General features: G+C 35.7%; 2 protein-coding genes across 2 annotated transcripts; both read left to right on the top strand.

Annotated features, from left to right (window-relative positions):
• Positions 1–1744: 1744 nt before the first annotated feature.
• On the top strand, positions 1745–12260 carry LOC141840452 (protein POLLEN DEFECTIVE IN GUIDANCE 1). Its single transcript, XM_074728441.1, has 11 exons — positions 1745–2431; positions 6144–6295; positions 6879–6982; positions 7832–7920; positions 8018–8091; positions 8166–8316; positions 8405–8572; positions 10361–10458; positions 10567–10689; positions 11560–11628; positions 11709–12260. Exons 1-11 carry the CDS (start codon positions 1876–1878, stop codon positions 11907–11909), a joined length of 1785 nt encoding a protein of 594 aa, XP_074584542.1. The 5' UTR covers positions 1745–1875; the 3' UTR covers positions 11910–12260.
• Positions 12261–13457: 1197 nt separating this feature from the next.
• LOC141838183 (histidine--tRNA ligase, chloroplastic/mitochondrial) lies at positions 13458–23796 on the top strand. The gene is made up of 12 exons (XM_074725592.1): positions 13458–13648; positions 13724–13848; positions 13934–14029; positions 15738–15826; positions 16002–16131; positions 18494–18586; positions 19789–19863; positions 21293–21410; positions 21534–21676; positions 22740–22868; positions 23052–23212; positions 23474–23796. Exons 1-12 carry the CDS (start codon positions 13486–13488, stop codon positions 23610–23612), a joined length of 1461 nt encoding a protein of 486 aa, XP_074581693.1. The 5' UTR covers positions 13458–13485; the 3' UTR covers positions 23613–23796.
• Positions 23797–23982: the final 186 nt, after the last annotated feature.

Here is a 23982-nt window from a genome sequence, read left to right as displayed (position 1 = left end):
CGAAATCTAAAGAATAAAAATTAGAAGAAAAAAAAGAATTATTAATTAAAAAATTCTGCGAAGAAAATGTGGTTGTTTGAGGAGCAAGCATCTTTCGTTCTGGAGAGCTAATCTAAAATTCCAAGTGGCAGCACATAAGGGTCGGTTCCTTGAGGGAGAAGCCGATGACGCAAGGTGACGCAGAAACTATGGAATAGAATTGGTCTTATTATCTGAATTGTTAAGAAAACAATTTTTTTTAAAAAAAATAATTGTCTAGAGAGCTAATCTAAAATTCCAAGTGGCAAGGGTCGGTTTCTTGAGGGTGAAGCCGATGACGCAAGATGCTCATTATTTTTTTTTTATTATTATCAAATATATGCTTATGCTAGGGCGCGTAGCAACTAGCACTACATTAGCATTTAATATTTTAAATTAAAAAATATAGTTGATTATTTTTTAAAAAAAGTTGATTAAAATTATTTTAATAATATTAAAAATATTATAAAATTATTGTAATAGCTACTAATTGACTATTACCATTATAAAAGTCACTATTTGATTGCTACAATAATATAATAAACCTTTAAAAATTAATTTTAATTAAATTTAAATGATTTTAATTAAGTTGATAAAAAATTTAATATAAAATTATTATTTTATATATAATAATTTTAATCATGTTAAATTAATTTATTTTAACTCGTTGTAGTTACTTTTAATTACTATAATAACGATGAGAGACGAATATTTTAGATTAAAAAAAAGAGAAAGTGTCCTTTTTATTTTATTAAAAAAATCTTTTGATGAATCAAAATTTCTTTTAGATAATCTAGATGTTCAAATTCTTACTTAGTGATTCAATTAATTCTAAAGTAGACGGCTCTTCTCTAATTGGCTCATTAGGCAAATCTAGAAGCGCAACAATCAATCTCGAAAGCTGAGATTATACCCTCCTCCATCATAGTCAACTGTAGTTTCTCGATTTACCTTCTCATAGATGGTCATGAGACCGATCGTGTGAGACCACTAAGATGATGGATTCCACCTTTTATAAAATAGAAGCGCAACAATATTCTCATCTAATCGTCAACGTCTCAAATTTTTCATTCCATTGAAAAAAATGACCTTGACCTAATGCAAGCATTTCGTTGTTAGAAATTGACCCTATAAAATTTCATATGGTAAACTCCCATGTAGCTATCAACTAAGCCAACTTGTGGAGACTACAAATATTGCTCCTGAATTGAGTGAATTATGACGGAACAAAGTTGTTGAAATGGATAAAGATCGAATTTTGATAAAACAGAGACAATGCCCTCCTTCGTCGTGATTAATTACAACTTCATTTATCTCTTCATAGATAATCATGGAATCGATTGTGTGGGATTAATCGTACGACAGATTTTATTTTTTATTGAAGGAGACTACAAAAAATATTAATTCATTATAGTAAAAAAATGAAATTCATCACAGGAATTTTCCAAATTCCCTTAATCATATTATTTTCTCTCCTAATTTGACCCTCTTAATCTACTTATACAAATTACCTTTTAATTTAACAAAGAATATCTCTAAATTAATTTTGGACCCAATCCCTTTTTTTTTTTTAAAAAAATGAAGAAACGTAAATTAGAGTTCGGGTCGGATGCAAGCCTGGATAGTGGTGGACTGTTGGATGGAGTGTGGTTTAGCTCAGACCCGATAAGGACCCGATTCGACTGCCGCCAGATCTCTGGCGTTACTTCTCCGGCGTGCGCCCCTCCTGCGGCTCTCTTCTCACCTCCCCCGGATTCCGTGATCGCCTCGCCACCCCGATCTCCGTCTCGTCGAAGCCTCTAGGGTTTCTTGCCTCCGCCACTCCTTTTCTTGTCTCCATCCGATCGATTCTTTGTCATGCCTGATAGATTCGGCAGCAGCAAACTGTCCTTCGACCTTCTCGCCGTAGATACCTCCGGCGATGAAAGCAAGCCTCCAACAGGATCCCATGACGGCACTATCCTCGAAAATGACGGCGATCGGTTGCCCAGTCGGAAGCGGAGGCACAAGGCCACTAAGAAGAATAAGGTTGCGTCGACGAGAGCTGCGTTGGGGGATTTGACCCCTGCAACGGAATTGAGAGAGGAGATTCCGTCGGTGGTCGGGAACGGACACCTACAGGATGAAACCGCGCTCAGTATTTTGGTGAAAAGGTCCGTTGTGGAAACGGTTTGCGCGGTAGAGGAGACGGCGCTTGAGAGCTCGCAGGTGAGTTTCGTCGCTTTGCCGGAGTTGAGGCAGAGGAATGTGAAAGGAAGCGCGGCTGAGGATCCTGGGGTGGAGGAAGCGACGACGAGGGAGAGCACAGATAGGTTGTGGAAGCTCGAATCTGATGAGGCGAACAAGAAATTGGACAAAGAAGAGTCGCTGGATTGGAACCAGGTGATAGCAAAAGATCCATCTATTTTAGAAGGTAAAAACTTTAAAGAACAATAAAAATATGTCTGGTACGGTTTTCTTGATAGCAAAGGCTGAAGGGATCTTGCAGTTTTCGTTGCATGATAACAAAATTACACAGCACAATGCCAGTTTCCTTGTTTCAAAGTTCTGATACACAGTAAAAGGAAGAACATCATAAAGTAAAGAGAAGATCAATATAAACTGTTATCTATTATCTATGCATATTCCTGCTTTCCATGGCAAGGCTTGTGCTTGGTTGAGAACCAATGGTGAAAATGAAATATTCTTATTGTTCTTATATGAACATGTCCACTATGTGAATATTCTTCTCTAGGTTTTATGTGAAATCTATAATTATCACTCACTCCCAATGAGCTTTTATTCCAAGGTTGCCAAAAAGTAAGAACAAAATGCAATACCATCCACTGAAGTCTAAGGACAATACCCATCTAATGGGGGGAAGTGATTTATAATTTGATAAATATGAACAAAATGCAATACCATCCACTTAAGCCTAATTTCTTAAGTAATCACCTCTTTGAACTGCCACTCCAAATTGCTCCAACATGACACCACACCGCATAATGTAGCTTCACCTTTACACCAATTGCCCAAGTCAATCCCAAATCCATTCACCTCAGATGATCTGCTTACAGTTTGACTGAACCCAACTTACTTTGACTGAGCCCCTAGTAATTTGGCTGAGCTAAATATGATTTACTATGCAAGCCTGCTGAACTCTTATTAACCTAATATTCTCAAGCGAGCTTCCCAAATCAAGGTCCAAGCTGGACTCGAAAGCTAGCAAATTTCTTTATTTGTCATGGCTTTGACAACTGACAATAACAGATTTAGCACTGCATGTAGGGGACTAGGCATAGATACAAGAGAAAGTGAAGAGAAGAGGTTAATCTATAATTTGAGGAATCTCTCTTGCAAGTGAATGAATTGTTCAACCACAAGTTTAGAGATCCCGCCTGATTCAGTGGTGGTAGAGATGAAATTTTCAGAAGTGATGAATTCACTGCTAAAGTATCCTGAAGGGCTTCCAGGTCTTGTACTTGGGTACATATTACATATGGCGGGAGTATTGACCCATCAAAATGTGTTCATGATTTTAATTTTTTAATGTCTTTGCATGGGATATCAGATAGCTAATGTGCCAAGTTTTTCCAACAAAAATGCCAGGAGAGGCACATGGTCGTTTGCTTGATTGCCATTGGGGAAGATTGTCAAGTTTACTGAAGTATTGTATGGAGTTTTGAAGTCTATTTTGTTTATAATAGTAGAATAGTCCGTAATGTTGATAATGATATTGAAATGGGTAGCAATGAGCCCTTTGAAAAATTTGAAGAGATTCATTTAGGTGGCTAGGCAATTGGACAATTAAAATCCAACTGTCCAAATGATCTCCTTTAAATTTGTCTTGGGGTCATCCTAACTCTCACACCTATACAAGAAACCTTTGAAGGATTACACTAAAATACAGGAGATAACAAGCAAGTATGCTACTTCAGATGATGTCATGTAAGATAAGGTGGTATAGTTGAACCTCGTATGGTCGAGGGGCCAAGGAGTCTGAAGGAAGAAAATGAGTCTGAGGGAATTTAACAAATTTCAATCAGTGATGAGGCTCAAGGAGACCTTTAAATTCCCCACTGTATAAGTATTCAAGGAAATCAAAGATCATAATTTGTGTTGTCTGAACCTCAACTTATTCGATCTGCATTACATAAGAAAATAGGTTGAAGTAGTATTGCCAATATCATCTGTATCACAAACATGATGCATATGATTGCATTCATCAAAAGATTCAGATTGAATTATTAATAAGTCAAGGACACTTATATAAGTTGCTAGGTACAAGGAACAAGGATTATAAATGGAAATAGAGGAAACTTGGGAACTAGTGCAGAAGCATATTTACTTCATTATTGTTGGACCTGGATTTTGAGGAGAGAGCAGTAATGAGTCTAAGTCTTATGTCCAAAGGATGCCTTCATTTTTGCAAAATATGTGAGCTTGAATACAATTTTGATGTAGTATTTTTTGTTAAATGATGTTGTAGATAATCATCAGGATGTTCTGTAGTTCGAATTTAGACTGAATTTCCTACTGGAGAAGAGTTTTACTGTATACTGATAGTTTGGTTGAATTGTTGTATTTCAACCCATTCCTAATGAAGGATTACACACAGAGGGACATGGAGGCCTAGAGTATGATTTTAAGAAACTTGACTAGAAATAGAATAAGGATCTTTGGGATAACAATTCTGGATGTAACTGTGGGGAGGAACCAAATATTCGGGTTGGTCATGGAAAGTTTTTGATAGTAGACTTACCCTCTACTTAAAATGTGATTCTAGGAAGACTAACATTGAGTAAATTAAAACTTGTATCAATTTATCATCTGGTTTTGAAGTTCTTAACCATGAATGGAATTGGAGCAGTAGATTTGAACTAGTAGAGCTGAAAAGTTGTTACATTCTTTAGATACGAGCCAGATCAGTACATCAAATTGAAAAGGTAGAAGAAAGGTCTCAAGATGAAAAATTAGACTAATCTACTAGAAAGTTTGTAGCTGAGGTGGATCAATCTGAGTTCAGCCTTAGAGCCAAGCTTGTTGAACTATCCAAGGAGCATGCATGAATTTAGTGAAGGTGCCGAAAGGTAGTTGAAGTTAGGTGTCTAGCTGGGTAAAGTGAATTGAGAAGTGCATAAGGACATTTTTTGCTGTCTGTGGAAGACATGCTTGAGATCCCAATTGAAATTGTTGAGCACCAATTGCACCTTTGGACTAATATGCAACTTATCCAATAGAAGGCTCTTTCCAAAGAAATAAGGGAGGCCATGAATGACCGGGAGGTTGCTGTGTGAATTTCATCTGGGAAATAAAATTTTTGGTATGGTTGACCAACGTAGTTACAATGAAGAAACCTATAAGAAAGTGGTGTATATATATATGAACTTCATAGATTTGAATAAGGCATCCTCTAAAGATTTTTTCTTCTCCTCCCAGATTGACTGGATGGTGGACAACATGACTGGTTATGAGGTGTTAAGTTTTTTGGATGACTTTTCTGGATAACCAAGTTTGCATGCATGACCGTGGAGGATGGGCCTAACACTTCCTTCTGGATTTAAAAAAGTACTTAATTGCTACAAAGTCATGTGTTTTGGTTTGAAAAATACAGATGTACTTACCAAATATTAGTCAATATATTGTTTGGAGGCTTGGGGTTGGGTGAAACACAATGGTATATATAACTGACATGGTAAAACGTAAAACCAGAGGAGGTGATATGGAGGATTTAAGAGCAGTTTTCACGAGTCAGGAATGAGGTTGAACCTCTTGAAATGTACATTTGGGGTTGGATTATGAAAATTTATTGTGTTTACGGTTCATCAAAAGGTAATTGATGTGAATCTGGAAGGTAAAAGCTAAGTTAGAAATGAAGCCCCATATATTATCTACAACCCCATTTCTCAAATCATGTAAGAGTTATGAACTGTGTGTGCTGAATGTTGCCATATATGATAGTTTCTATATTTGAAATATTAATTCAATGAACTTGCTAGACTAAATTTTGTAAGACTGTTCAAATGCCATTATGATCTTTTAGTAGTATTTTATAGCTTGAAACCAGAATTTCTCATCATTTTGCATATTTTATCAAATTTATGTCTCAATATAATATGTTCTCTTGTTCACATTGATCTTGGCAGAAGCCTCCTTCGTCAACAAATCACCTTGTAAGTACTTCATAGGAGAGATTTATCGTGGTAGTTCCCTTAGAGGAACAATCTCTGCTGGCAATGAGAAGAAAAGACAGGGGGTTTATAATACTATGTTTCATGTGCCATGGAGATGCGAAAGGGTAAATCCAAAATCCAAGCCTATGAAGATGAACATGATTTTTGAAGTTATGCTTGTATCTAAAACAGCTCTGTTATAATTATTAGTCTCCAAGATCTATGCAGTTGCCAGAAAAAACTGGCTTCACTTGAGCAGGATTTGTATTTAAAGTTTTAGCTCACAATCAAACCTAAGATGACATGGACTAGGCTAGTTTTCCTCTGGTTAACACAATGAACATATTTTACTTTTTTTTTTTTTGCTTCAAAAGGATTTCAGGTTTTACTATTAATTTTGATTAACAATTATTATTTACCTGTTATCATGTGGGTGAGAAAGAACATTTAGGTTTGTGTGCTAGTTGTATCTTTTTGAAAAGTAGCTTAAGATTGATGGAAACAAACATTTTAATTAGTCAAGGATATATGTCCATACAGGCTGGTTAATCATCTGCATATCTTGCAGATGCTCTTTATTTCCCATGATGAAATTTAACAAGTTAAGAATTAGCTTTTGGCAATCGGCACAAGCATCTTAAAATATTAATATTGGCTACACTATCTGCATATTTGGTGTAATGCGTCTGATGTTGATCACATATGCAGCTTATTATTGCAGGCTTCTTTGTCTGTCTGGAGTCATTTTTGTCGTTGCTGACAATAATGCCTGCAAGAATTGCTATGGCACTGTGGAGGGTACTAAAGACCAGGTGAGTCTTAGTCTTTTGAATAACTTCCCTCTAGCTTTAGGATCAACTTTTTTTTGTGAATTCCAAGTTGTGATTACATTCCTGTTTAGCTGTTTGAACACAATTACACATGTTATCTTGGGAAATGCTAACAAGACAATGGAAATGCATGGCTATGGCTCTTGTTCTTTTACTTTGCTAATACATATAACCATGGTTTAAAATGTCGTACCATGCCGGTCAAAATAGTCGAAATATAATTCTAATAAATTACCGAAACTTAATACCATTCAACACAGACGATGTCTCATATGTCTTTGTGTCAATCATATCTGTGTGTATTGTTTCATGCCAACTCTAGATACCTCTTGGTAGGTCAAGATGAATTGAGATATTGTTATTTATTTTAGTTTGTCTCCATACAAGATAATGTTAAAATTGTACCATTCCAAGTGAAAAACAAAATTTGAATTTAAGTCCTTTTTCATCTCTTCTTCTTTCCACCTCTGATTCGCCATCAACACCATCCATTAGAATGTCAGTATGATATCAAAATAGTGTCGTTCCAGTCAGACTGAAACTCCGGCATAATTCGAGATTTTAAACCTTGCATCCAATGTTGAACTCTTTTATGAAAACTTCTAGATTTAGTTGATTGTTGCATAGGTATCCTATATTTGTCAATGACAATTGGCTCTTTCATTTTCACTTATGAATTGTCTAGCCAGGAGGTAAATATTTTGGGTGCTTGGGCTGTCAACATAAACCAACCTAGAGGACGTTGAATGATTTGGGAAATAGTTTTTGTCATTTATGAATGCTGAACAGCTTGGTAGAACTGTACTTGTTGACACAAATTCTTTCTGGCAGGCAGTTTTGGAGGCTTAGTGCTGCTGAATTGTCAGATTTTGGATGTTTTTTTGTGTTAGTTTTAGGAGTTTATTCTCTACAATTAGCAGGTACATGCTTGCCTTTCCACATCCAACTATTCTACATTTTCACAACAATTTTCTCATGTTTACTGTGAAACAACCTGTTTTCTTTTTTGTGAAACAGATATTAGCCTAATATATCACTTCATACGAGGACAAGGAACAATTAAACTGTATGTCGTTTACAATGTATTAGAGGTGAGCAGCTGCAGCTGAGGAATATGTTAGTTTGTTCTTTGAATAATGATGCTATCTTCTGAAATTTGTTCCAGATATTTGACAAACTTTGTCAATCATTTGGTGAAGATGTTTTGCAAGTTCTCTTTGACTCTGCAGAAGGACTTTCAACCTGCTCTGATGATGATATGATATTTGCACTGATTAGATTCATTTTTGATGAAGCAATTGCTGTCATTGCTTTTGATATCCTTTCATCTCTAGTGGCTTTGTTTTGTCTCTTTCTAATTTGTCCTAAGATGCGCTTTTTTTGTTGTTTCTTAACTATCCATACTTGTTCATTCTTTTGTACTGTTAGCTCAGGCTATTACATTATCAACTTGCATTATTGCTCACAATAATGCTGTCCTGGCTCTACTGGTGTCAAATAATTTTGCCGAGATCAAAAGTAATGTATTCAAACGAGTCAGCAAACAAAATATTCATAGTTTGGTATACTATGGTAAGCATTTTTTTCATACTTCCTAGAGTGTCTTGATTTGCTGAGGACTGCAGAATTCAGTTTTATTCGCTTTTAGATGTTCATGCTTGCTCTTTGACAAATTATTTTGATCTTGTTCCTCTATTTTATAGGGAGGTAATGATTGTTACATGAGAGTGCTGATACACATCTCTGATTTTATCCAAAATGAAAGAAATTATGCTAGTATGTAAGAGTAGGTAGAGGAAACCAATGTTACACAAAGTAGGATCTTCATTAAAAATTCATCCAGCATAATCTGAGACCATCAGTAGAATTATGGTATGCATATATTTTTTGTTATAATTTGGCGCAACGGTAAGGTTGCTGCCATGTGACCTATCACGGGTTCAAATCCTTCTTGCCAAAGGCAAGATAAGGCTGCGTACAATGGATCCTTTCCCCGGACCCCGCATGGCGGGAGCTTCGTGTCTGCCCCTTATATATTTTTTGTTATAAGTCTTGTCGTTGAACAGATATCAGAATCTGCAGGCGTTATATTGTTCCCAAAACATTTAATATGGCTATTGTAAAAATTTTAGCATACACTTCTCATATGATCTGGTATCAACACTAGGTCAATGTTACCTGAAGACAAACTGACTTATATTAGCTTGGCCTGAAGTTCATCCCAGCTCATGAGGATAAGACATCATGTCATTAGCACATTATTGATTCTCTGTTATGCTATATAATTTATCTTCCAGCTGGAACTATGATCTTACTCTAAGTAACTTCTCTTCTTTCAAGAATTCTAGTTCTACCTTCTAACCAAATAACTGAGCAATCTTGTACTGCATTCCAAATTACAAAAATGAAAGCTCACATGTAAATTGTAAATTAAGTATTTACAAACTATTAAGTAAAAAGTGATGCACTCATGTAGAATTTTGTATTTTTTGCTTCCTATGTTTAAAAGGAATTGTTGGCCATTGACTTTTCTATATGTTAATATCAATCTATTTATCATTGTCCGAAATCAAAAGAGTCAATACTTGATGAAAGTTAGAGATTGTGAAGTGAAGCAGTAAAATGCTACAACCTTACTGCATTTGAACTTTTTTTTCCCCATGAAGATCCTCTTCTGGATAAAATATGATTTTTAAGCAAACACAGAAAAGGATTGGCCTTGTTGATAATACAGTACTGATGATCATCTTGAGTCAAAAGATGGAAAATCATAACAGGAAATACATTTGAATTTAATTTTTATCTCATGATTGATTAATCTTCACCTATTTGTAGGCCAACATTTATAGCTTTCTTGGCAATAAGAATGCCTTCACAAATTTGCTAAGAGTTGTGTTTCCCTGAAGTCTGTAGTCCATTTTCAGTGTTCTTGTCTAATGTATGGTTGATAGTTTTCTTTAGGATGCAGTAAATTCGATATCCTTTAGACTAGCTCAATCTTTTTTGTTGACTCAATTTCTTTCCACTTTTTAATACCTACCAGATAATACTATTAATACACATTTTTTCTGTGCTTCATTTCCATTGTTTGTAATCAGCAGTTGGTTAAAGTACCAATCAACCATTCCATACTCTTTTTGCTTGCATTATGCACCTCTTTTTGCTTGATTGTATCATAAACTTACACATGTTGGTGCAAGTGCAATATAAAAAAGTCCTTTACTTTTGTTATGACTTTTGTTTTCATAGTGAAACCTGGGTCAATTTTATTTTTCCATCTTCTGCTAAATTGTGGATAAGCAGCAAGGGAAGTTGCACTAATTTCCGTTACCTTGTTGGGCTTCAAACATTGGTGAACAGACATAGTGGAGAGATTTCACATCACAGCTTTTGTGCTGTTTGTGTTGGCTCAGAACATTTTGGAGGCTGAGGGATCCTGGTTTGAAAGCTTTTTCAGTGTAAGTTGCTTCTTCCATTGACAAACATGATTCCTTATAAAGAGGAGTTCATGATGTGAATCCCTAATTCCTTCTGCAATCTTCTAATGCTTGTTCATTATGATCTAGAATGTTCTGTTGGTCTTCATGTGCGAAGTGTTTGTTGATGCAATCAAGCATTCTTTCCTGGCAAAATTCAATGAGATAAAGCCCATTGCATACTCAGAGTTTTTGGAAGATCTTTGTAAGCAGGTAGATTTTGGCTCAAAATCTTTTATATAACATTTTGATTTTTGTTTAGCTTAACGTGGTTTTTCAGTCCTTTGATTTTTGGTTTTCTCATGGAAAGGTTGGGTGGATGATATAGTACTGGGAGGCAAAACAAATACATGAATGTGTTAATTATTTTACACGAGATTTCATAAAACATGAAGCCAAACAAAGTAGTAGTCAAAAATGAACACAGGCTATAGACACAATATAATGCTACAACCATAATGCATGAGCAAACACAACAGGACAGAAGATACATGCATGATAACAATTTCCATCTGTCCATGTTTGATATGTTGGCTTGCTGCTGATTTTTTAATTGATTTACTTTACAAATCTCCAAAGAATTTTTGTTGCGCATGGTATAACAAGGGGTTTTTTTTATCTGGCACTGAGACTAGTTTGCGAAAGTTCTGTTGTTTGGTAGACAAATATGTAACCACAGGAAAGCATATGCTGATGATGACCTGACAGATATTTTTGACAATAAATGATGGTTGCAAAGTTGATTTGAGAATAATAAATCAAAAGTTGACAAATACATTGGTCTCTGATCTTGGTCTGAAGTTGCAATATCACAGTATAAGAGCTGGGATACAGGCATCGAAATGTCATAGAACAAGTGCATCGTCTATCAATTGACTAGAAAAATTAAGGACTATATTAAGGTTTAATGGCCACATGATTGTTTTTTATTTTCTCATTCTACCGTGCAATGATCTTTTTGTTCACTTTTGGGGGTTCAATATTTTGTAGTTTCATACCTTGGGCTTAGGTTTTACTTTACTCCTGCATTTGATGGAAGGTACCTACCTTTTCTAGATTGTAACTTGTAATTTCCTTCGACAGACTCTGAACGAGAAATCTGATGAGCAGAGAAAGGATCTTACTTTCATACCTCTTGCACCAGCCTGCGTGGTAGGTTATAAGCAGTAGTTTTCATGTGGCAACTAATGACCATCATGATTCAGCTCAGTAAAATATTTATCTTTGTTTAGGTTATCAGAGTACTAACCCCAGTATATGCAAAACTTCTCCCTTACGAACCACTCTCTTGGAGATTACTGTGGATGCTTTTCTGGTCAAGTCTTACCTATATAATGCTGGCCATCTGGAAGATTATGGTTGGATTGAGCCTCCGCCGTCTAGCCACTTGGTACATCAACCTTCGCCGTTCCAGGAAACAACATGCTGACTAAATTTTTGTTCTTGCTTCCTCTTTGGTTCGCACCGAGAATTTTAAAGTTTTCAGTGAACATGGTTGATTATGAGCTTGAATCAACTGGTTCAACTTTTGCCACGCTCGAAGGGCGAATACTGAAGTCAGAGCAGGTACCGATACTTCCTCCAAGTACTTCACGAACTTTAGATTATTCTCCAAAATTTTGCATGTATATGTTTCTAATCCTCCCCCAACAGCGCATGTTCATGGACCTGGTAGTAGGCTAAAGGACTGCAATATTTTCCATGCATTGCATTGAGTTGTTACTACAAATGTCTCAGTTTTCTCCAATCTTCTAGTAAAGATAATGGCTTTAGTTTCCTGCCTAGACTTTTGTGAGAACCGGCATCTTGAATTGCACTAAATTTGATAGGTCATGTTCTATATGTGCTCAGACTTTAGTTGGTGCTAGGATTGAATAGCAATTCAAATTCTACCACTGAACAATTTCAACCAGTTAGGTTATAAATCTTAAGACTTGAAATGATCATCCGTCCGGTCGGCCGGGGTCCAAGTGAATTGTCAAATCACACGCTTAGGATTGGAAATCGACTACCTTAATCCCCTATTTACAATGGGTGCGAATGAGAGATTAGATGAACTGTACTAGAGTCGAAACATGTTCTCCTGTTTAGGTGGACAGACTTAGAATCCGTTTGTAGAACTGGGCAGTAACGAACTCTCCCAATGGTGGTTAACGCCCAAGAAAAATCTAATGAGAAGACCATCTTGGAATGCTAACCGTGGAGTGACATGCTATTTGTATTTTTCGATTTATTGTAATGGTTTGTGGAAAATTACTGTAGGATCAGTTTGGTCATAGTTCCCTTTCAACACTCTTGGCCAAAGTGCATTCGAGTCAATAGTTATAGTCGTGCAAAATTTCACAATCAGGGCCGACTCAGTTGCACCCATCTTTGAATCCCCTGTCCATGGGCTCCTTGCAACAGTTTCCCACTTAGCCCCGTGTAACTTCTTCGAAGAAAGCCAAGTTGTCTTTAAAGGAGGAAGCGTGGGAGATGGAACATCCCAAATTCTCATATTACAATGATTCAAGCCAAAGAAAAATTGTGTTGCCAACTTAATTTAAGCCGACAAATCAAATCCTTAATCAATGATTTATATTTTGAATTTATTTAAAATTTGGAAATAGTTAAAATTTAAGTAACTAAAAATAATTTTTTTTACCTTAATAATTGTATGGTAAGTTAAAGGCGAAGGGAATTAGGGTAGGGTAGCAAGAGGAAAAAAGGCAACAAAAATTTTAAGAAAAAGAAAATTCATATTCGATTTATTATTTCATAAAATATGCCATACTGTTTTTTTTTTTTTTGGGGAAAGTTATGACTAGATTAAATTGGACAATTTATGGAAATTTGTATAATTGCTGCAATGAAATTATCACGTTGGGCCCATCAAAACAGGCCCGATATCGGCCCAAGATTTGGATAACGATTGGGCCCATTGGCATTTATAATTGGAAAGGGTTGTCGGGAAGGAGGCATCCCTGTCCATCCATCTCGCAGAGAAGGTGAAGAATTCGCCGTCTCGCCATGGCGGCCTTCCCCGTCCTCCATTACCACCGCCTTCTCCTACGCCCCGGCCTCCACCTCTCCCGCACACCTTTCTCCCCTCCCTTTCTCCGGCCTTTCTCCTTCCCCGTCTCCGCCCGGTCCTCTTCCTCCTCCTCCTCATCCGCCTCGACGGCGTCCCGAGGTGAACTCTTATCAACCGTCCCTTGTTCGCACATTCACGTTTCTTGCTCTATTCGTCTCACCAGTGTTCTTTCAGACGAGACCGAGGAAATCGCGCAGCAGCAGCAGCAGCTCATCGATGTGAACCCGCCAAGAGGGACGAGGGATTTCCCTCCGGAGGACATGAGGTTGCGCAACTGGCTCTTCCAGCACTTTAGAGAGGTAAAGTCCCGGTAGGTAACTTTGATCACTTCGGTTTGTGTTCTCTAGGTGTTTGAACCGGTTCTTAATGGCGTTCCTGTATCAGGTGTCCCGGATTCTATCTTTTGAAGAGGTTGACTTCCCGGTCCTTGAGTCTGAGGCGCTTTTCATCAGGAAGGCTGGGGAAGAGATAACCCAACAAGTACGTAATAATTAGTTTGAGTTGCGAGGTCGTTCTTTTGGAGTTAAAGATGTGATTTTTAAATTTTTAGGGTTATATCTCGATGAATGAACAAGAAAGACTGTAACTTTTGTCCTCTTCCCTTCACTTTGTACCTTTTGCTGTAGGTTATAGAACTAAAATGGTCAGAGAAAAGGAAGAATAGATAGCATTTAATTATCTGGTCTTGCTGAATTATATCCTTTACAAATTTACCTGATCCCTCCCTCCAAAAACACCAGACTTCATACAGGAACATTACATAGTCATTTGTTATCATCTAACCCGTGTTGGTTTCAACTATTTGGGATTGATTACATGAATCTTATTCCTTCATAACTGTAAGCAAGGCATATCTCTAGGAGCCTTATGATTATTGATTTGCTAAATTATACTTTGACATCTACCAATTGTGATGTTGTTTAATGATTATGCACGACTTAGGTGTTATCCCTGTTGCAGTTCTCGTTTCCAATATTTCCCTGAGTAGGTGTGGATTTCTTACATGATTTGTTTGCTAGGATGTTACAGTATTGTTTAATTTCAAGTCCTTTATGGTATTTTGCCGTGTCATACTAGACCCTTTTTATTATATGTGGTACTTCTAGGTGCTTGTTACTCATGGGTAAAGTTGTTCACGATTAGATACTAAGCTGCATATGCAGGGTATGTTAGTGTATCAATTTAAACACTATATGCGAACTTCATATTGGGTTAGCTGTATTGGCAAAACATCCAATATCATGGCTATTGAAGTATTAATTATAAGGCATGCTAAGTAAGCCAAGGATAATTGGTGTCCAATTATTTTATTTAGTTCAGTTTAGAGTACAGATCAATTTATATTCCCTCATCCTTCCTACAGGAAGGCTCCGCTTAATTGTGGTGGATATACTTGTGTCGTAACAATTAAGCTCCAATTGAAGGACCTATTCTATTAATTGATTTTGAACTGAAATAAAGGCTGATTAGTGTTTGCCTCAATGGATTCTTATTGCCGAATACATTTGAAGTTAAATCCTCATACACAATGATTTAGTGAAAGGTCAAAATGTACAATCATCTTTCTAAAGGAGAACACATTAAAGATAGATATATAAGTGTTAAAATATGGTCATTGTCCTGAAAAATCCTTGTGGAGACCTCAAACAAACAAGCAGGTAGTCAGGGCATATGTCCTCATTTGGTTTGTATTGTTTGGTCCTCTTTTGGTTTGTATTGTTTGATTTACTTAATGAGAATGAGGTTATAATTTTGTGAGAAAGGATGCTGTTTATTTCATTACTTACTATGTTATACATTTTGATAAAATATGCTTGCTCATGCAATATGTGTTGGCAAGCTAAAAATTTTTTGTGATAATAGATCTTCCACTTTTTCAAGTGCAAGCTCAAAATATGTAATGTCTGATGGAATAATTATTATGTGTGCATACAATGCTCATAAGGTAGAGAATCTAATCTTAGTTTAATTCAACAAAGTTGATATTACTTCCCTTTTTTGCCCAATGTGATATGTTGTTTTAGATTATTATTATTATTATTTAATTTTTAATTTTAAATATAATACTCTTCAGGATCAAAGAAAACCCAGAATATGTTCATGATTTGCATTACTTTCTATTACATGTTAAATATTATTGAAATATTCACATGGAATGATTTTGACTCGTAACTTTTTCAATTTTCAGCTGTATAATTTTGAGGACAAAGGAGGCCGCCGTGTTGTTTTGAGGCCTGAACTCACCCCCTCACTTGCACGGCTAGTAATCAAGCAAGGGTAATGTTTTACATAAGACATTTGAAGACATCCAAATTTCCCATTGCACATGCATGCCCTCCTCTTGAACTTTGCTTTGCTTATGAAGTTTTTGCAATCATCCACAGCTTTAGTAGTTTATAGTACTTGCAGTATCTTTCACCAGACCTAATGCCTCACGAGTCTTTTTGTTCAGAAAGTCTGTCTCTCTTCCATTAAAATGGTTTACGATCGGGCAATGTTGGAGATATGAACGAATGACAAGGGGAAGACGTCGAGAGCATTATCAATGGAATATGGATATCTTTGGTGTAACCAGAGTGCGGGTATGCCCAATTTCATATTACATTATTTATAGATATGTGCATTGATTGCACATGATGCACTACTTTTCTTTAATTTATTGTGTGAAATCATGGTAATATGAACGATAAAGATGATGGCTTCCCTGATTCTTCTTTTTTGAGAAATAAATTAATGGTTAAATAAATTGGTGAGGTAAAGAAATAAGCATTAAAATCAATTGTTCTCTCACAATAAAAGATGGCGCGAGGAATGTAAATGCTTTTAAAGGAGTTATTCTGGAATTGCCTGTGCTAATGAATCAATAGACATGTGATGTATGGTTGCCTTTGAGTCTACAGGTTGAATCAACATATTCTTTATAATAATCATTGCCCAATACAATTTCATTCCAACGATCAATATGTGTCCCTTGTATCAGCTTACCAGAAATCTCACCATAGGCAATGCATAGTTACAAAGCGAACTCTCAAGGCTGTCAACCTTTAGAGTCATGAATAACTATGAACAGGTACATACAAATTACAGTTTCAGTTGACGTGTTAATTATCAAAGAAATGGATGCCATGCATTCTTGTTTCTGATTTTTTATTTTTGTTCAGTTTCCTATCTTGGTTTCTCCAAATAATATAAATAGTTATATTTTATGAATCTAGCCATGATTAGTGGCATATGGATTGCTCTATAAAAGGATTATGTGAATAGGAGTCTCTTCCAAGGATATGACATCTAAGATTAATTCAATTCATTAAGATGATCCCTCTAAGATTAAGCCATTTTTCTAAGGTCAAGTCTTGTGGTTTAAGTAATGAATTTTATTCTCAAGGGAACAATCACTAAGTGCGACTATAACATTTCTTTGTGTTAAAGTTATGCTCCACTAAGGCTTTTCCTTAACATCACAACACCTATGTAGACTATAAATTCGAATTAATATCCTATCTGACTTAAGTGTGGTTGTTCTAGGTTTATGAATTTATTATACAATTGATCAAGTATGATGAAATATATGTGCAGTCATTTCTCGTTTCATATCTAGTTATATCATCATTAGTTCTTCCACTATCATGTTATAATTGGCTTGGAAGCTGTTCCAAAACTTTTTGGCAGTTCCTAAAAGTTTGATTTTGACAAATTGTGCTCGTTCAACAGGGGGTATTTTACCAGTTAAAAAAGTTTTTTTTCAATTAATCAATCTAGAAATATGTTAAATCCAATCATCTATCAAAACTCAGGTATCTGTCTTAACATGAATGAACCTTGTACCAATTCCAATTATCTTGTAGTTTGTATTTGCAAACACTCTTGGTGCAGATCTAGAGATTGTATAGGATTCAAAAGGAGAAAAGGCCTCTATCAACTTTTTTTTCCTTAAAGGAAAGCTATAGTAAAATAAGGTATATTATCTGAGAATGAAGCTCAGATGATGGGGAGCTTAGCTATAGTAAAATACATTCTCCTGATTTTGATCCGTCCTAGTTGGGAGCTCAGATGATAGGTTGTTGTGGTGAGTGTGCCCAACAAGAGCAATGAAGCACTTGACAGATTAATCCTACTTGTGGCTGGAGATGCGTTTAATGCTTGTGAGAGGCAACAAGGAAGTGATTCAGAGGGCAATCCTGTGACTGACAGTATAGTGACAGCTGGGGTAGGAAGGCCATGGGCATACGGTACGGGCAGTGGAGCATAGAGCATATCAAGCCCTATTGTGGTCGATGGTGTGGTTGTGTGAGTATGTCTGTGGTTGATGAGGTGGTTGCAGTGCTGATTGGCAGTTGATCAATGTTAAGAGTGGTGATGATTTACTTGCCCAATGATGTGCAGGTTTTGCACAATTTCAAAGCTAATGTTATCAAGTTAGACAACTGTTTTTAGTTAATTTTGCATGTTTTAGGATAATACAATGACATACTATCTCAGGGTTCAGTTACATCAATGTGCTTTTTGTTATTTGGTCCTACATTGGTTCTGATAATCATTTATTTATATTTTTTCTAGATGTAAGAGAAAACAAATATGTAGCATTTTTTTGAGGCCTTTGAATTTATTAGGGATTAATGGTGCAATAAATATTTATTTCGCTTTTCTTTTTAATTTCAATGGCCTTTTCTGAAAATTAAAATTAGAAAATTTTCATGCGTCAAGGAAGACCTAACAGTATTTTCTTTTGCTGAACAGCAAAATCTTCATGCAATCTTTTGATTGTAGATTTTGAAAATTTCTTAAATTTCTGCCCCAAATAGGATGCCAAACACTAGTTATTTGAATTGGACAAAAAATTTGAATTAGAAAGCGTGCATTTTGTTTCAGCTTTTGCTGGGTGGTCACTGTAAGATTTCTTCTGTATCACTTTTATTATCATGAACTTGTCTTGCTTTGTGATAGGCAGAGGCTGAACTTATTCATGCTATTGTTCTGTTATTTGAACGGCTTGGAATAACATCGTCTGATGTGGGAATCAGAGTCTCTAGCCGAAAGGTATTTTCAAACAAATCCTTCATCTTCTTGCTATCATTTGACTTACCTAGATTCTGTATCATTGAAGAAGCAAAACTTTGACTTATTTATTGTATCAAAAGTGGTAAGGGAGATCGTAAATTTTGGCACATTTATATTTATCGACATGGACATAATGCGAGCATGTGCATTGCAGAGTGAAATCAGGGTTTTACTGAAGGATTACTAAAATTGCAATTCTCTCAAGAATAGTTTTTCACATTACATATATTTGCTTGTAGAAGTGATTCAAGTAAACAAAGGAAGAAGTGTAAGATTACATCTTAAATGATTGACAATCTTTAATCTTGTATGTCACAGAAAAGGCAAGTAGGATTGATATCGATTTTCATGACAAGGTTCTCTTTAAATAGCCATCTTAAAATTTGATTGCAGGTGGACTTTTAATCTTTCTAATGTAGTGGCTAATAGTGTTACAAATACTGCCATTCTTTTAAAAAGAATATTAGGACCTTTTTGTATCAAATCTATTTGAGAACAAGTAACCATCTTAAAATTTCAATGTAGGTGCAGTTTAAATTTTTTAATGTAGTGGCTAACGGTGTTGCACCTATTGCCATTTCTCAGATAATATTAGTGCTGATATACTCTTAGATTACAAATGCTCAGTTATTTGAGTCCAATAACATGCACAATTATAGTAACTGGGTTACTAAGTGGTGCAAACTAAAGAAAGTATCAATTTTGACTAAGATATCAAAAGTCTGTCACCATATTTGTGAGCTTGGATGCAAGAAAAGCATGTGAAAATCCCCTAGTATATATTTCTACAATCATTTTTCTGTTTTTATAAGATGATTTTGCATCCGAAGGCAGATTTAGGCTCCTCAGTTACTTATAAGCCTATGTAGGTTGTGAGTTGTAATATAAAGTTTCATCACCTTCTAGTTCCTACTATTTGTATATTTAACTTACAAGCTTATACAGACTATACAATCTGGCTAGTGGCCTTTGGCATTTCATGAGAGGTTGCTATAACTATGTTGATAGGTCTATTTCCCTAGCCAATTTTGATTGGTCTAGTATCTCTCATAGCTAGAACTCAGTCTGTGCAGTTTTGTTTTCATTATTTTTTAAATATTTTTTTGAACACATATTATAGTGCAAACTAGTCCAGTACAATGGTTTGCAAATAAGTTACAAATTGATTATTTACCTTGCAGGTCCTTCAGGCAGTGCTGCAAATGTATTCTATACCAGAAAATTTGTTTGCAGAAGTTTGTGTGATTGTCGACAAAGTTAGTTTGCCTCCTGATATGAGTATTTTTATTTTGCTATTTAATGTTGGGGTGAACATTTTTGTTTCTGGACTGCACATTATTTACCTCAGAGTGCCTTTTTTGTGCAAGTTTATCATCCATGAGATGTAAAATTCCATCAGCTTCAAAGATTTTTCTGTCGATTAAGGATTCTAGTTAGACATTGTTTTCGTTCAGGTTATGCAAGAAAGGTTGGTAAGGAATAAAAGATAGATTTTTCATTTTCTAGCAGAACCAGTAAGAAAATTACTCAGGTCCTCGAATGTTTCAGGCAACTGCCTGATTATTCCCTAAAAATATAAATATATCTCATCTTGACATATGGAAGCTTTGCAAATGAGATGTAAAAAATGTTAACTTTCAAAGTATGTTTCTTAGTAGATGACAAACAGGTGTATTAACTGACACAGCTCAGATAATAATTTAAAACTGTGCAAGTATTGACATTCTCAATTCTCTGTTTCATCAACCAGACAAGGATTGTTTTACAGGAACTACCAGGAGAATCAATGGGAAAAGGGGGAGGGGAGGAATTGAAAAGATTTTTAAAACTACTTGTTTTTCTATACACACTAATTTGATTCAACATACATCAACCCTTAATACACTGCTTTGACCCTTACCATTGTGCAAATTACTACGGTGCTACTATTTTCTAACTAATTTTTCCATGTGCATCATTTAACCATTGATACATTCAGATTCTTTGGTTGCTTATATTGCTGAATTGTTTGAAGTATTGTTGTCTACAATCAGCTATATGATTTTGATCGTCTCCATGATGTATGTATAAATTCCTTTCAGTACAGTATATTAAGCTTTTCAGGAATTGGAATATTGTATCTTGTGGCACACATCACACTCCAAGGTTTTGGCTCCACAGCTCGCTGTGAAGAAGTGCTTAACCTGCTTTAATTTATTTATTGTAGCTATATATTAATTTGTATAGGTTTCAGTGGACATCCACAAACTCATGGCATTTGCCTCAAAAAAACATGAAGCACAATAGTAGAGTATTTTAAGGGAATGCTACTCATTGAGTGCACATGATTTGATGCAAAGGGTTCTTGCTGCTTATGTTTTCCATCTTGTGCAAATTTTCTAATAAAACTGAGAACGCAGATGCACGTCCTAGGAGATTTGTACACCAATTAGCCTAGCTTAATTTAAATTCCATCAGTATGCTATTATATGTCTCTCTCATGGAATTATTTGAAAATATGTTTCTTCACACAGCCAAGCAATATTTTGATATTAATTTTATTACATTCAAAACTCATCTCCTTGAAGTGTTTTTTGGTTATGTATTCTTTGTTGAGTTCTTAAATGCCTTTTAAACTTAGTTTTCAACTGCAATATATTTTATCATTTGTTCTTATAACGCTCAGCATTGTCACATATAGTGCAGTTGGGAAAAATTACCAAAGAAGAGGTTGAGAAGGAATTGATGTTGGCTGGGGTGACACCAGAAGCTGTCAAAGGAATAGTTGAAGTACTCTCCCTTAAATCATTGGAGACACTTGAAGGTTTGTTTTATAGAATTTTCAAGTTTACTACTTCTGTTGTTTTATGCTGGTCCAACATATATCATGTTGCATGAACTAATGGAGTGACCATCTCTTATGATTTTTCTTATTGTTTAATTGTAGAGATTCTGGGATCTGATGGTGAAGCTGTTGCTGATTTGAAAAAACTGTTTTCACTTGCTGAGCATTATGGCTATTCTCAGTGGATTAGTTTCGATGCATCTGTAGTCCGTGGACTTGCCTATTACACAGGAATAGTCTTTGAGGTCAGACATCTAATAAACTATTCTTTCTTGTTAGTAACTGGTCCGTTTTCCAAAATCATTGGAATTGGTACATACCGATAGATGGCCATCTAATTTAGGTCTAACATCAGATTGCCCATGGTTTGGTCAAAATATGATTTATGCATATTGATAGCTATCTTATTGTTTATTTTTTAGCAGCTTTGGTCTACTTTGTCTGAAGAATGTTACAGTAATATGACAAAAAAGTTTAATTATTTATATAAGAAATGATCTCAGCTACACCTTGAACATCTGCTTTGGTTAAGTAACATCTTGCAATACACTATGATTGAAAGCCTAGTCTGGGCTGAGACTAGTTGATTAGTTTTGCTGTAACCTGCAGACCTTGGTTTCTTTAATTAGATGTATTTGATTTTGGGGTTTTCAGCTCAAATTTAAGTATGAATGAGGTAATGTTAAGATAACAACTCGTTTCTTTCTATTTATGTATTGCCAATTTTTTTTGTAATTCTTGCCATTCCAATTGATTGACATGATTTCCTCTCATAGTAGTAGAATGACTTTGTACTTGGTATCAACTTGGGTTGTGGATTCGACCATCTATAATACTAACTAAATTTTGGCACCTAAGGTGACCGAATAAAATCTTTACAAGAACTAAAATTCATTTCAGGTTTCACTAGAAGTAAGCTGCTTATTTAAACCAATATTCTAACTCATCTTCGGTTTTCAACTAATCTGTTGATTAGGGAAAGGCCAATGCCACATAGATGAATGGTTTATGTTTAGAGATGCCTTAATGGCAATATTGGTTACATTTATATGATGGCAAATCACCAGATAGAAGGAAAAAATTACAGATGCCAGGAAAGGGGAACGAGACACCTAGATAAACTGTTGAGTGGAAAATTTTATCATACATATTTTTTGTTTTGGTGATTATTTTTGACCTTTTCTTAGTTTTGATATACCTAAAAAGTAATTCAATTGCATGTTTTTGGTCACATGTTATATGACATGCCACAGAATAATTTGAAGGCCCTGGTTCTTGCCTCATATGTTTAGATTTTTATCTTATCAGGCATTTGACCGAGAAGGTAAGCTCCGAGCAATTTGTGGCGGTGGAAGATACGATCGGTTGCTATCCACATTCGGTAGTGAGGATATTCCTGCTTGTGGTTTTGGATTTGGGGATGCTGTTGTAGTTGAAGTAAGTAGATTCTAACATATCTGTTATTGTTATCGAGTCGAGTCATCCAGAATGAAAATGTAGAAACTTCAAGCAAGAGTCTTTATTTGTTATGAAAAAATTGTTACTGGTCAAAATTTCCTCAAACTAGCTTCTTCTTGGTTATCCACTTCTTATTCTTTGGTTTCTGCTGTTTGATCACAGTTGCTGAAGGAAAAAGGGCTTCTACCTGATCCGGCACGCCAAGTGGATGACATAGTCTTTCCATTAGATGTGGAACTCGAAGATCAGGCCTCGATGGTTGCCTCCTCCCTTCGAAGAAAAGGCCGCAGCGTTGATCTTGTAGAGGATAGACGCCTCAAATGGTACCTCTTGAACTCTAGTTCAATTTAGTTAGTCCGTAATTCTTTGTTTCAGAAGTTAGCAAGGCTATCCAGCTATCTACTACCAGTGTTCTATAAACCTGACCCGATCCGGCAGGTTAACATGGGATTGGTATAGCAAATTCCTTCCAGATCATCTTTTGTCAGTTCAACAGAAAACCCACCTCGTCGATCAGTTTAGAAAACACTTCTTGCTCCTTACTTTCCTCTTGATTTCCCCTCTCTTTTTTGCCTGTTTGATAGGGTTTTTAAACACGCCGAGCGAATCAATGCAAGTAGGCTTATCTTGGTGGGCAATTCCGAGTGGCAACGAGGCACGGTTCGCGTAAAGGTTTTATCGACAAGAGAAGAATACGAAGTCAAAATTAACGAGCTGGGATGAACAGAACAGAACAATTCTTCGGTTTGTAATTTATAATTGTTGTTCAATTACAATAAATAATTTCTTATTTAAGTGGCTGAGAGCAGGAAAATAGATGGGTTCTTCCCCCAGATGCAATTTTATTCATGTTGGCAAAAACTGTGAGTCGTTTTTTCCCCCTTACAATTTTTAGAGCATAATAACAATGGAGCATGAACTAACAAGAATTTAGCATCAAATCTGTGATGGAAAAATTCCCTAAATGCAAAAGAGTGGTACAATTCAATTTTCCATTCTTTGTCTGTCTTTACATCAGATTTTATCATAATCTGTCTTCTCTCCTCTACGATTTCTTCACACTTCTTTTCTTATCGTTCCGTTGACTAAATGA

Source organism: Curcuma longa, chromosome 11 (assembly GCF_044706935.1).
Source record: "Curcuma longa cultivar G26 ecotype Majalengka, Jawa Barat chromosome 11, ITB_CL_G26_1.1, whole genome shotgun sequence".
Lineage (NCBI taxonomy): Eukaryota > Viridiplantae > Streptophyta > Magnoliopsida > Zingiberales > Zingiberaceae > Curcuma > Curcuma longa.
This window is presented reverse-complemented; position numbering and strand designations above follow the sequence as displayed.